The 13,247-nt window shown below is 39.6% G+C and overlaps 1 protein-coding gene across 6 annotated transcripts in view; it reads right to left on the reverse strand.

Annotated features, from left to right (window-relative positions):
• The window catches only part of PHACTR1 (phosphatase and actin regulator 1), a 302,539-nt gene that overhangs the window by 43,573 nt on the left and 245,719 nt on the right, over window positions 1-13,247 (reverse strand). For all 6 annotated transcript variants that reach the window (XM_030944100.1, XM_030944096.1, XM_030944097.1 and 3 more), the window contains 2 exons: window positions 5,976-6,184; window positions 4,133-4,289 (listed from right to left, as the gene is read on the reverse strand). In XM_030944100.1, the coding sequence (XP_030799960.1) occupies window positions 4,133-4,289; window positions 5,976-6,184 (366 nt within the window). The remainder of the gene's footprint in view (window positions 1-4,132; window positions 4,290-5,975; window positions 6,185-13,247) is intronic.

Genomic DNA, 13,247 nt, shown 5'->3' on the forward strand with positions numbered 1-13,247 from the left:
TGGCAGATCAGTCAGTCTAAAGACACACATTTTCTCAGTGTATGGGGGAAGACTTTGTGAAAGACACACTAAGAAACCAGGTTTTCCCATTCCAAGAAAGTGTAAAGTCTGGTGTTTGTAACAGCGATTACAGAGATGCTATAATAGGAGCCCTGTAAAGGGCTCTTGTATTTACTAAATGTGTTGATTTAGAAAGTCTGTGGGGTCTCTTATGACCACCATTATGATTCTGTGGTGAAAGAGAAGTGCAAGGACTGGCACTAAAGCACCTGCCTCAGTACCAGGAACATTCCTGCAGTCTCTGGGAGATGTGCAGTTCTACTGTCCATCACCCAACAGTGCTGGCCCTCCTTTTCACCTGGGCTTCCTGACAGGCCTTTACCATTGCCCCAAGAAAACCTCCAAGCTCACTATCACAGCCTGGATATATCCCATTCCTCTCACCCTGACAGCCACTGAAAGCTAAATCCAAATCTTCCTGGCTGCTTCTCTAACTGGAATAACAGGGAGCCTGTGCTTCCCAGCAGGTCCATCACAGCCAGTGAGACAGGCAGAACAGAGACGTCTGTCTTTTCCTTCCCTCTCCCTGTTAACTTTCAGAGCACTGCTTTTCCTTCTGTGTTCTCCTTTCTGCCTTACAGTCACACATGCACACTTCTTGAGCAGCTGTGAAGCTGCACAGGCACCTGAGAGATAAAATAGAGGAGAAGTTTGGGAGAAAGTGAACAGGAAAAAAAAAAAAAGGAACACATACCCATACCCACTTGAAGATTTACTTAGCACAGAAGGTTTGCATTTCAGAGTAGAAGATAATGGAGTTGTAAGGGTTTTTAGCAGCCAAGAACATGGTCTCCAGCATCCATTTCCTATCCCCATGCCACATGTGGTTTTGAGCTGAGAGTTCTGCATCTTAATTCACTATTTTTGCTCCTTGTTTCATAGGAGATGTCACATTTTGGAGCAATCCATTCTGGTTTGGTTAGAGGAAGAGGTCTTCTAATTAATCGCTGTAATCAATTGCCATAATTGCTATGTCAGGACTCCTCAGAAATGGTTTATGGTGCACTGGCCTGTTCATGTGGCTGGAATTCATATGATGTGGTATCTCCTGCCTTTGCTAGGACATATTTTGCCACCTTGGGCAAGAAGCTCTGTTTTTCCTGGGGACTGCATGTGCTGAGCCATGATACAGGATACAGACAAAGGAAACAGAACATCCATGTGAAGTGTTTTATGACAGGCACAAAGAATTTATCTCATGGCTCAGAGAACACCAAGGTGTGTAGTGGGCCAGGTCCTTCCATAAAACACAGTTCCTGCAGCCTCACCCTTACAGCTGGCCTGGTGTAAGTCAAGGCACTATTCTCCCAGCATGGGAAACAGTGAATTCTGCTCTGGAGTCTCTCTTCCAGCTGGCTGATGTAACACTGAAGTCATAACAATTTTCTGGGAATAACAGGAGGTTCAGAGGTTCCAAGCTACATTTAAACAGGATCTGAAGAGACCTTTCTGAGCCAAACTGATTCCCAGTGCAACTCTAATAAGGCTGGAGGAACTGCACCTGGGATGATTTTGGTCCCACACAATATGTCAGTGGCCAATCTCAATATGCCTGGATAGAGGCATCTTTGAAAAAGACATTCTCTTTATAGTACTAAATTCTTATCTGCCAAATGTGGCAGCCAATGAGCTCTTCCAAACTAAATACTGCGAGGATTATGCATAAATACTGAAGTATCCTAATTAGCCTCTTGGTGAAAATTAATTGATCCATTACAGACAATAACTATATGCTAAAGTTTTTATTCTGCATTTTTTACTTCTGTAAGTAGCATATGTGATTTGATTGGCTGGATATTTTAAACCCTAGGGGACCATTGGTGGAGCAGTACAAATCCCTCTGAAATCCAAAATTGCCAGCTGCAATTATAGTCTGCATCTAGCATCTTCTCTAAGGACTATAAATGCTTCACTACTTTAATTTTGCTTGGCATTTGCATCACTGTGTGACAATTACCAAGCAACAGCAAAGGATGGATTCAGTAATAAAGTCTGGACAGTAAGGAAATGTTGTCCAAATTGAAATATTCTCTCTATTTTTATCTCATATTCATCAGTTTATGCACATGGATTTATCACATTTAGATACAGAGCACTGGTAAGACAAGAACCTTTCCTTTTTGCTGCTGAAATGCCTGTGGCTTCTTACATATTAGATATAAGCAAAATAGTTTTCTCCTCATATCTCTTTATTGTTTTCAACTACTCAAAAGGATGAGATACTAAGTTGTAAATAGTAGTAATTAAAAGGTCAGACTGGCAACTACATCGCTCTAGTTAAGGCTTGTGAAATTCTACCATTTTCAGTGATGTTACACTGATATAAAGCAGGAATGAAACAGCAGTTTCATTCAGCTCAGCTATTTTTTAACTCATATATTATACAGTTTTAGTTATTTGAACTATTTGTGATTGCCCCTAAGTCCTAGCTATATTAGAAGACAAGATCAGGCATTTTAGCTCAAACTATTAAACTCAGATTAGCAGAGATACAATTGGGGAAACAAAAAAACAACATTATGAGAATATGGGGCTCACACAGGAAGGGCTTTGCATACAGCCAAAAATAGTTTCCCTTGTTAAAAAGGCATTTGCTGAAAAAATACTGTTTAGTGAGGAAAAAAGCAGGTTTTGGATAGGTGAAAAATAAAATACTTATAATGAAAAAGATCTGGTGCATAGTGAGCTGTGTGGTATGTAGTGAGCTGTGCAGAATCAGTGTTTGTAAATGACACTACTTTCTTTCATCAGCCATAGCTGGAAAACTTCAGAAAGACCTAAGTAATTTAGGCAAACGGGCAAGATAGCGGAAACGCTGTTCAATGTCATTGCAAGGTCAAGCAGTGAGAGACAGAAATTTAAATTCTTCAGATGCTCCAAAAGGGTTCAAATTTAACCATATAAGCACTGGGACCTTGCTGTCCTGTGCTGTTCTCTGGGACCCAGAGCTCAGTGCAGCTGCAGTCTAACAAGGTTGGAATAAAGCTGAATAAAGACTGAACTGAAAAATCACAGTACCAGCAACAGTGCATATTTTGGGCATGTTTGCTGAAGCTCCTCAACAAGAATACTGAAAAATTAGACAGGTTTTGGAGTAGGCTGAACATGATCCGGCACAAAAACTTTCAAAGACAGTTCGGAAAGGTGTGGTTAGTTTATTCCAAGGAGGTGATAAACAAGGCCATGAAAGAAAAGTAAATAAAATGCTGAAAGTGGTATTTATCCAGAGCTCCTATTCTTCCTGTCTCCACAGCATGGCAGCAGCGTTTCCCCCTTATCCACCCACCCCCAAAATAAAAAAATGAAAACGTGCAAGAAAATTCCCAACAACTGGTTGGCCATTTCCTTGTGGTTTTCTCACTGGAGAGCAACTAACAGCATTCACCAGCTCTGCATAATACCAAGTTGACAATGTAAGAGGATTCAATTGATTACAGAAATCATAGCAGGCACATAGAAGGTTCTTAGACAGTTCTGTCTGACCTCAGTTTAGTAATTCTTGTCAGAAATCCTCCACATTTAATGGCCACCCCTTTACACCCTATTCAATACAGAAAACCAGAACAGTTGGTGAGTAACACTGTTATGAAGAAGAAAGTGTCTGGACAGGGTAAATCTGTCCAACCTGACCCAATGAAGGCAACTACTGAAGGACTTAAAGTATTTTGCACCAGGAAAAGTCTCAGCTACTCACAGGTGATGCTGTCAGAAGAGAAAGTTATACCTGTGGCCTTTGGCCAAACTAATAGCTTATAAAAAGGCACCTACAGCTACAGTCTGAAATGTTACCAAAGCTGAACATTTTCCAGTGATGTGCCAACAAAAATCAAATTCACCTAGCTCATGCTGACACTTAACCAAAGTTTCCATAGCATATGCCAGGAAAACAATATGGGGAGTTATATGGGAAGTTTTATTGGACCAGAAATAACGTATAGAACCATATCTTTTCTCTCCATGGCTTTTCCTCTTGAACATTGTAACGAAACAGATCTCAAATGTTTAAAGACTAAAAAACTACATCCCACCATATATTTCCAAAAGCAAGAGTTAAAAAATGTTTATCTCCTACCTTGTTAGCTTTGTCCCAATCTGCTGCCTAAGCTCAAGCCTCTCTTCATCAGTCTGCATGGGGAGGATGTTCTTTTCCTCCAGCTCTCGCTTGGAAGGCCTGTTGCTTAGTTTGATTGCTAAAGAGTCCTTCCTGCAGAGTTTCCTTGCCAGGGGGCCTGTGGGAGAGAGGAGAGGTTCTGCTAAAAGAGGTGTCATCATTTCATTACAGCATGCACCTGGCAAAGAAGTACTAGCCAAGGGAGGATATGAGGCTCTCCTTTACACTGGTATGGACTATGGGAGAAGGGGTGCCATTAACTTCATGTACTCAATTAACCTCAATTCCTATCATTATAAGGAAAAGCTGAAATTGTAAGCATAGAGGAAATAGAAATTAATATATTGCTCCACAGAGGGGAATGGAGAAGAAGGGCTTGTTTCAGAATTGCTAGTAGCATCTGTAGCTTTTTCTAGCACAGTATTTCAACATAATGGAATGAAAAATTTAACCTCAGAATCTGGGCAGGCAGCAAAGCTATAGCATGTCAAAAGAAAGGGGTATCTGAAAGTCTTTTGCAATGTAATATTAAGACATCCAAGCCAGCACTAGAATGAATCAGAAGTCAATCAGAAGCAGCACAAATCTCTACGGACATGAACTAACTGCTTCCAGGGCAGTGGCAGTGGCAAAGACACTAAAAACCAGTGGCCTTTTATGGCTCAAATTTGCTTTCTTAGGCTTGTGTCCAAAGCAGTTTGAGCAAGGAAGACAGACGCAGAGAGACACAAACACATGAGAGTTTCTCAGGAGAGTGTGAGATAGTGCAGTTCTGTTCTGTTTTTAGTATAAGAGCAAACACTGCTTAGTTTCACCTGCAGGGTAAGGTGGGGTGATGAGGAGATGAAATATGCCTGATTTAGAATCTTCTTTCTGTGTGTTTTAAAAGGGATGTTTGATTGTACTGCTTCCAGTTTTCAGAATTAAAGAAAGGAAAGGGCCTGGAACCTAGGATGACAAGCAGCTGTCATACATGAAGCACTGTATCTTTTCTTCATGGGATAGTCCTACGATGCCACACTGAGGCAGGAATTGGGCTTCCTTACAGAGGTCAGGAAGGCCACAGGTCCTTTCCCAGCCTGTAGTTGCAATACGGTGTCCGGGGTTGACTAGATGATGCTTGTATCCCCAGTCTGTTCTGTTTAGCTGGATAATAAGTTTTGCACCTTTCAGACTTGTTCTGAGAGCAAAGTGGGGAGAGGTGTGGAGTTTGTTGGGGGAGGGGCCACTTGAATTTGTTTTTCTAGAGGAAACCCCTTTAGAGATTTTTCTCCCAAAATTGCCCTAAACCAGGACATATGGTTATCAATTAACCTCTTCTTATCTGAGCCTAATCCTCTGATTGTGACCCCTTTCAAAGCATGTGCACATATATGATTCCAAAATGATTTAATATTGACTATATGTAAAAGCTCAGTTTCCCTATATTTGGCGCTTATTTCATCCTCCTGAAGCAACTATTGAGATGCTCTTGACTTAAGCCAAAGGCAGGGTTTCTGTTCACAAAGGGCATTTGGGAAAGTGAATCCAAAAGCCAATTTGTAACTGAATCAATATAAGCCCAAACCTGTCATATGAGTTTAGTGTGAGCACTACTGAGACAGGGATTCATGAATATTAGTGAAATCACTATAAATTCATACTGTTTGTTATTTTGGATTAGCATCTCCATGTAGTCAAGCCCTGAGAGACGAAAAAGCCACACCCAAGAAAGAAAATACACAGCCCTGGTGTTTCCTCTGTGTATTGTGAGTTCAGGGTAAAAATTAAGTAAGTGAGAAAGGAAAAATGGAATGAGTCTTACTTGTAAATAATGAGTTATCTTCCTCTTCATCTTCCTCTTCTTCCTCTTCCTGCCTTGGATAAAGGCAGGAAGAATCTTCATAGTCAGTTTCATGAGGCACATTTTCTTTATTGTCATCGCATTCGATCACAACAGTTGGCACTTGTCTCATGTCTGGAAGGCCTGAAGGTCCTGCTTTTGTAACACTGTCACTTGTGTGTAAACCAGAGCTGTTGGGAAAGAAAGGCAAATAAATAAACTAAAGGAAACAGCTCAAAGAAGGGCAGAGTTGCTTCTCTCACTGTATATAGGAAAGTAGTGGTCTTTCATCCCTTTCTGAGAAGAAATGAGAACAGAAAGATTTTCAAGACCAGCAAGGCATCTAAGGGGTTTAAACTGAGTATTTATTAGATTTAGGGTACAACACTTAAAAGGGTGAGTTAAGGCAGCAAGCAAGCAGAAATACTGTCAGCCAGGACGAATCACTAAAGATCTGAGACAAATTCTTAGGGACCAGCTACTCAGAGTGGTAAGCACCAGCTACTCAGTGGTAAGCACACCTTCAGCCTGGTGTCTATGTGACCTTTCCACTGGTGTGCAGGCAGCAAGGAGAAAATGTCTCACCAGAGCGCACCAGGTGGAGTAAGAGTGGGAGGAAGGATGGACTGCAGGGGATAATTGCAGAACAGCAGAGGGAAAACTAGTGGCTTGCACTAGTGATGAGTGACTTGAGGGGATGGCAAGTGTGCAACTCTCTGATGTGCAGGGGAGTGAGCATGTGAAACTGGGCTTGGAGAAAAGAGACTCTGAGGGCAGGTGAGAGTAACCAGGGAAGAAGCTAAAACCTGGGGCGTTTGTCTGCTAATGGCACAGTTATATACTGGGGGGTGGACATGATGATATCCTTTGTCCTGCCCCAGCTTTTTATCCAGCCAAGTGCTGAAGATCAATCAGAATTGGCGCTAACATAATATTTCTTTTGTCACAGGTGTGATTGATTATTTTCATCTTATGAGTTTAAGACCTGTGGTGAGGACTACTACTATCTAGCCCTGTTTATGTGTTGAATTCAAAGCCCTTTACCAAATAACATATCAAGTAGGAAAATGGGAACATGAGGAGGTGAAGATCAAAGTCAGACAAAAAGTGAAAGGAAAAGTCAGGAACAGAAGCATGTTTCCCAACCAGTTTTTATTGAAATAGTTCATGTTGCTTTTCCAGTATAAAATCAGAATGAAAGACAAAAATGGTGGCAGCTCAGGATTATTTGTGAGACAGCAGAAACTGCCCTCTCCCTGAAGTACTGGCTGATGCAACAGATCTATGAAAAATGGGCAACATTTGCCTGTGGGAGACCCTCTCTATGTCAAACTCCCATTTTACTTTTCAGAAGAACATAGGTGTGAACGCAGATGCGTTGGCCAAGTTGACCTTGAGGCACTCAAACTTGGATCTGACAAGTATTGAGTGCCATCAATTCCCTTGAATATTTTAGCCTGAATATTAGAGGTGTTTTGCACCTTGAATAAAATGTATTCTTCTCTTTAAAAGATTTTCTACAGAAATCTACTGAATCTACTATCTTCGACTTGAAACATTTTGCTTTCTTCTAACCCAAAAGTTAGAATGGACTCTTAAATGGCTGCCAGATAACATTCCAGAGAGTCTTTTAAAAATGTAGTTCTAGGGATATACTGCTACTCCAAATATGGTTAGGGATTAAAGAGAAGAAAAGGCTTCAGATCCTGTGAACAAACCATACCATGTTGTTATTATCATCTTCAGCTTCAAAGAAATAATTTTTTTAATTCCAACATGTACTATTGCAGACTAAGCAATAATGAGATGCAGAGCTTTACTAGATGCCTTGAAGAGAGAAACTCAATTTTCTTAGCGATAGCCCATGTTTTGTATCACAAAGTAAGAGAGATTCATGAAGAACTGGCTTGCAAATTTTTGCATCAGACTTCAATGATTTTGACACAAAAAACCTTTATCCCAAATGCAGTTTTAGAATTCATCAACTGAATTCTCATAATGACACATCAACACACTACAGTCTTTAAAAAGTTTGAACTAACTTTTAATTTACTGAAATGATTTCAGAAGTTTTATATTATGAACTTCATTAAATCTGTTTTCCCTGTAAGCTATTTTTTAAGTAAGTCTTTTAAAGAGGAGAGGAAGGAAATTCAAAAGCCTGGAATCAAATTTCTGAGAAAAACCATAATATTGTGAAATTCTGTTAACATTGCTAAAAAAACACCCAAAACCTTCCAATTGCACACGCAACCACTGGATCATTCATTTAATTTTAAAACAATACATGCACAGATAGTAAGTACAAATGAAAGGAGCAAGAAGCAATTCAGCATCCAGGACTATTTGGTGCTTCCCTGTTCTGTGAAGGATGGATGCAGTTTACAGATGCATCCATATGGGTGTGTCCCCATATGGGTAGCAGATATCAAAGTGATCCATCAATTTAGGTTATTGAGCAGATATAGGATGGCAACAAGATTTACAAGTTACCACAGAGGATTTTTATTTGAACTAGTGATCTAGAAATAGGCAGCTTCTCATCTCATTGTAAGCTTTCTGAATCATCCACTTTCTTGATAATACTACTTTCTATTTTAAGCCCCTCATTTTTTCCTAGTGTTTTGTGTTGTTCTTGATTAAAATCAGCCCTTTCCACAGCAATTTGACAAAGTCAGCTGTCTAAGCAAAGTGCTTATGAAATACATGCAGTACTGCAGTATACTTAAAAAAGACAAATCAAGGTCACAGGATATGTCCATTGTGTATAAATGACTCTAGGTCATTAGCAAAACTCCCATATGGTCAGGTGACTACACCACAAAAATTTTTAGCTTTATTCACCAAAAAGCACACTATTGTTTCAAAAAGCCCATTTTAAACCAGTTTTTTGTTTTGCAACAAAACCAAAGAAAAAAAGCTAAGTTAAGCAAGTACTTGTTTTAAGAAGATCTTAACACATGGATGTGAACAATTCATAGCTCCCTAGGACAAGAACTTGCAATTACTGCTGCATCATCTGTACATGATCAAAGAAGAAAAAAAGTTACACCACTATGGCTTACAATGGTTTTAGTGAAAAAATACTTCAATGAAAAATCACAATTTAAGCATATGAGTGACTCATAGTACAGAAAAAATTAAAAGAAAAGAAAAAAGTGAAATACTTCCTGTAAAATCTAGTGGGAAAAACCTGCACACTTCTTGTCTGTCATGCCAGGCCCTTTGATTTTGGAATAGAGGATTACATTTTTATCCAAATGTTTTCAGATCCACAGTACTTTTATGTTCTTACCAGGTAAAACAAAAGGTCTGAAAGAACTTCAAACCACTGTAAATAGGTTTCTACTACAGGAATGTGTTTGAGAAACAGAGAGAAGGTAGAGCTATAAATATTAAGTATTTCTATCCTTAGGCAATGCTAAAGTTTAGACAAGATGCAATTCTCTTGACAAGTTTTATGGAAGATAAATGTTTTCTGACTCAAATATGTTTCGTAAGATTTACAAGACACTGGTGGTAATGTCTAATGCATTTCATTTCATAAATCTACAGTCTGAAGCTGAGCTGGGTGTCCCAGAGGAACTGGTCTCACACACAGTCTTTTTGGACATAGTGATTTTTCACTGCTTTGCCACAGAGGCAATTCTAGCCTGGAGTGAGATATTGCCACTTAAGAGCTCTTTAGTACGTACATTGAACAAACTTTGGCCTGGATTCATCTGTGCCTGCTCCAGTACATGAGCCCACAGAGTAAATGAAATTAATTGTCACCTTTCCAGACAGGCTGAGAATTATACGGGCAAAGCAGAAAATCAGGCTGTTTCAGATGAAGAAACTGCCTCACTAAGTCAAAATTAAAGACACATTTCGGTGTCACAAGAGAGTCTCTAAGGCTTCCTTAGCCACTGTTTGTGATGCACAGCTTTGAGGCATGGCCTTTCTTCTCAAATTCATTTTGGTTGGGAGAATGAAATCTGTGTATTTTGGTGGCAGGACGTACCAGATTTTCATCAGCTCCTAAAATGCAATGGTAAAAAATGATGTCCAAATGTAGAGTTTTACTTATGCTTGACAAACACCCTTTGGACTGAAGGGGAAAGTCATTTGCAGTAAGACACAAATCAGCGACAGAGGTTGCAGAAAAAAGGTTACATGGAAATTACACATATCTCTGTTTCAACTTTATCTACCATAAAACTGGTAATTTGTCAGGGAAAATAGAGGCAAACTGGCAGCACAAATGACATGTCATAATAGTCATACTATGACAAGGGGCAGATTGCCCTTCTGAGAATAGGTTATGAATAGACATTATGAGTACCAGAAAATGTTTGCAATCAAAAGTGTTAAGTGCACAAATGAACTTAATGTTCTATAATGTCTGTAATAAAATTTAATAAAAAAATCCAGGAATTAGCTCCCATTTTAAGTCATAAGAACAACTGGGACTTGAATAGCTATTGCATGCCTTTTAATGTACCTTAAGACATTAACTTATTAACATGCACTAGATCTAGGTGAGGCAGCTACATACAATCACTCCTGCAGAGGGGAAAATAGAGACAGAGAGGCTCAGTAACTTTCTCAAGGTCAAAGACAGAAAAATCTGGCTTCCAGGTCTGTACAGAGGGAAATCTCATTTTTCTCTGGCAAGCCTGTGGCTCATTGGCAAAGCACTGATTTCAACTATCATTCTTCAGATGTTGTTAGACTACCTGAATTCCAGAGATCTTATCTGTGTAAGCAAAGAGTCCAGATTGCTAGAGGAAGGGAAGGTTTTAGCCTTTCATTTTTTGTTCCTGTCCACATCCAGACACCTGGTGAACAGGAGAGTTGTAAGGTCTAAGAAAAGCTTACTGGACAAAATGTGAATTTGATACAGACTGATTCACCAAATATCATTAGAGCTTAAATGACCTTGAGGAGCTTCCACTGCACCAGGACCAAAGAAACTAGCTACAAGGAAGAAAAGGAAAATTCCGAAAGGAAAAGAAAACATTTAGAGCTGAAACCGGATCTGTGCTTGTCTATATGATCATCTCATTAAAATCAAAACACTATTCTAAAAAATCCCCCAGATTACCAGACTTGGCAGCATTATTACTGCAGACCATGGCAATTATTCTGTAAAGCTGTAGGATACTTTTGAGATAAGGTCTGAGATCAGAAGGAAAAACCCCTTGGTGTTCACCAGAAGCTGCCTCAGAGACTTATCAGGCTCTCTCATCTCCTCAGGTTTATTGACCCAACAGTAGTGGCCCAGCACTTTGCTAACTTGCAAGGAACAGGAAAGTGCAGGATGTCACTCCATATCCTATGCAGACTACAGATGTGAGGACACAACCAAGCTCCAAACAGAGGAAGGAGATCTAGGATCTTTGCAGTTTTAACAGGCCCTCAAGAGTTTTGGGCTGAAGTGTGCAATGACAAATACTGCAGTATTATTTCTCTGGGCTTTAATGCAGATTTTTACAGTAAGGGAAAGTAAGTACTGTCAAAATTAGTAGAAAACAGTGGCATTTGGTGCAAATAATTGTCTCCCAAGTTAAATAAATATATTTAAAAAATCTGCACAAATCTCCAAGCAAACTTGGCAAATGTATCTAGATCACAGTGTGGCTTGGAAAAAGCAAATGAAGAATTTAAGAGCAAGATCAGCTCCACAAAACTGTAAATGGTTTGAAATACTTTTACCTCTATATACTATAAAAATAACAATTTCTGTTGCAGAGGAAATGATCATGACCTATTTTCTCCCTCATGAATGCAGAAGTTATTGATTTGCTTTGACAAGGAGCACAAACAAAGTACTCAATACATTAATCCATGATTTAACTAACAGTTAATCAACATAAAAAAGGCTATGAGAAATCTGCCTCCAATATCATGAACTAGGATTCGTATTAATTTTAAATGTGAAATATCAGTACCCAACCATTTCTTATTTTCTTCTTATTAATTGCAAAGGGAAACAATTGCTTCACATTGGGACGTGAATGCTTGCTTATTCAGTTTTAAACAAGCAGCAGAACTTCAGCTTCAAATTAATAGTTAAACCCAAACAGCATCACCTTCTTTAAATCAGTTAAACGTATTTGTAGACATAAACAAGATGGATGACTAGAAACTGGAGCATTCATTGCTGTGGGGCAACAGATGCCATAGTGAAGTCATACTCTGAGAGATGTCACTGGGCTCAGGATGACAAAGGGCCTCCTGCACACAGTGTGAGCCAGACATTAAGATGTCCGACCTAAGCTGGGGACAGCATGGGCAGCGCAGCCCCAAAGGAGCCTTGGGGATACAACAGCTATGCTCTGTGCCTGGTGCATTCAATTTTGGGATGGTGTAGAGGCACCAGACCAGCCATGCTGACGATGTGAGAGGTAAATGGGTAGTCACTGGGTATGGCAGTAGGGGACAATGTGGATGCTCTTTCTATCCTACCTCTACAGCTCTTTCACAGACCGGAACAAGAATCTCCTTCATAGCTCTAGTAGTTTTTCCCCAGCTGAGAATTCCCCCATGCTGTAGAAACATTAGCCCCATGATGTAATCACAGATGTGTCACTATTCTGGTACTAAAACAAGCTAGCAGTGTGAGACAGCCTCTGGTCTCCTGACTCTTTTTCAGGCACTAAGGAGAAACTGCCATCAATAATCCAGTTGTTTCCAACTATGCAATATAATGAAGGTAGTGTTATCAGACAGAAATACTGGGGTAAATCATTAAGCATTTTGTCTGTTAGACCAAATATTTTGCCTTCCTGTATAACAGGATGATCTGATGCTCCTAGAACAAGCTGGCTACAAAGCTGTCCTTGGTACTAAATAAAACATGTAATTTTTCATCCATCTTCCCTGTTCTGGGACTTTTTCAGCTTTCCTCTGCAAGGTGAAATAAATTTTCCAAAGCTTGCTGATGTTGCAGTCTATGAGGGCAGCTTGCATTTATACAGTATGCTTCACTTACTCAGACTACTTGGAGAAACATTCAGAGATACTCATAAGTGACAATAACAAAAAGCAGCCCCAAGGTGGGTAAGGCATTTCTGATCAAATGTTCTGCCTCTTGCCAGATGCAAATGGCTAAGAGGGTAGCTGCTGTGGAATGAGTTAAATACTTATTTTAAGATCAAACACATAATTTAATTTAAATTAATTTAAGTAATCTAAATACTGTATTAAAACCCTTCTAAGTGACTTGTAGGAAGTCCACATAGATTGTTTCGAGCTAATTGGTAATACTAA

The sequence above is a fragment of the Camarhynchus parvulus genome, chromosome 2 (assembly GCF_901933205.1).
Source record: "Camarhynchus parvulus chromosome 2, STF_HiC, whole genome shotgun sequence".
In the NCBI taxonomy this organism is placed as follows: Eukaryota; Metazoa; Chordata; class Aves; order Passeriformes; family Thraupidae; genus Camarhynchus; species Camarhynchus parvulus.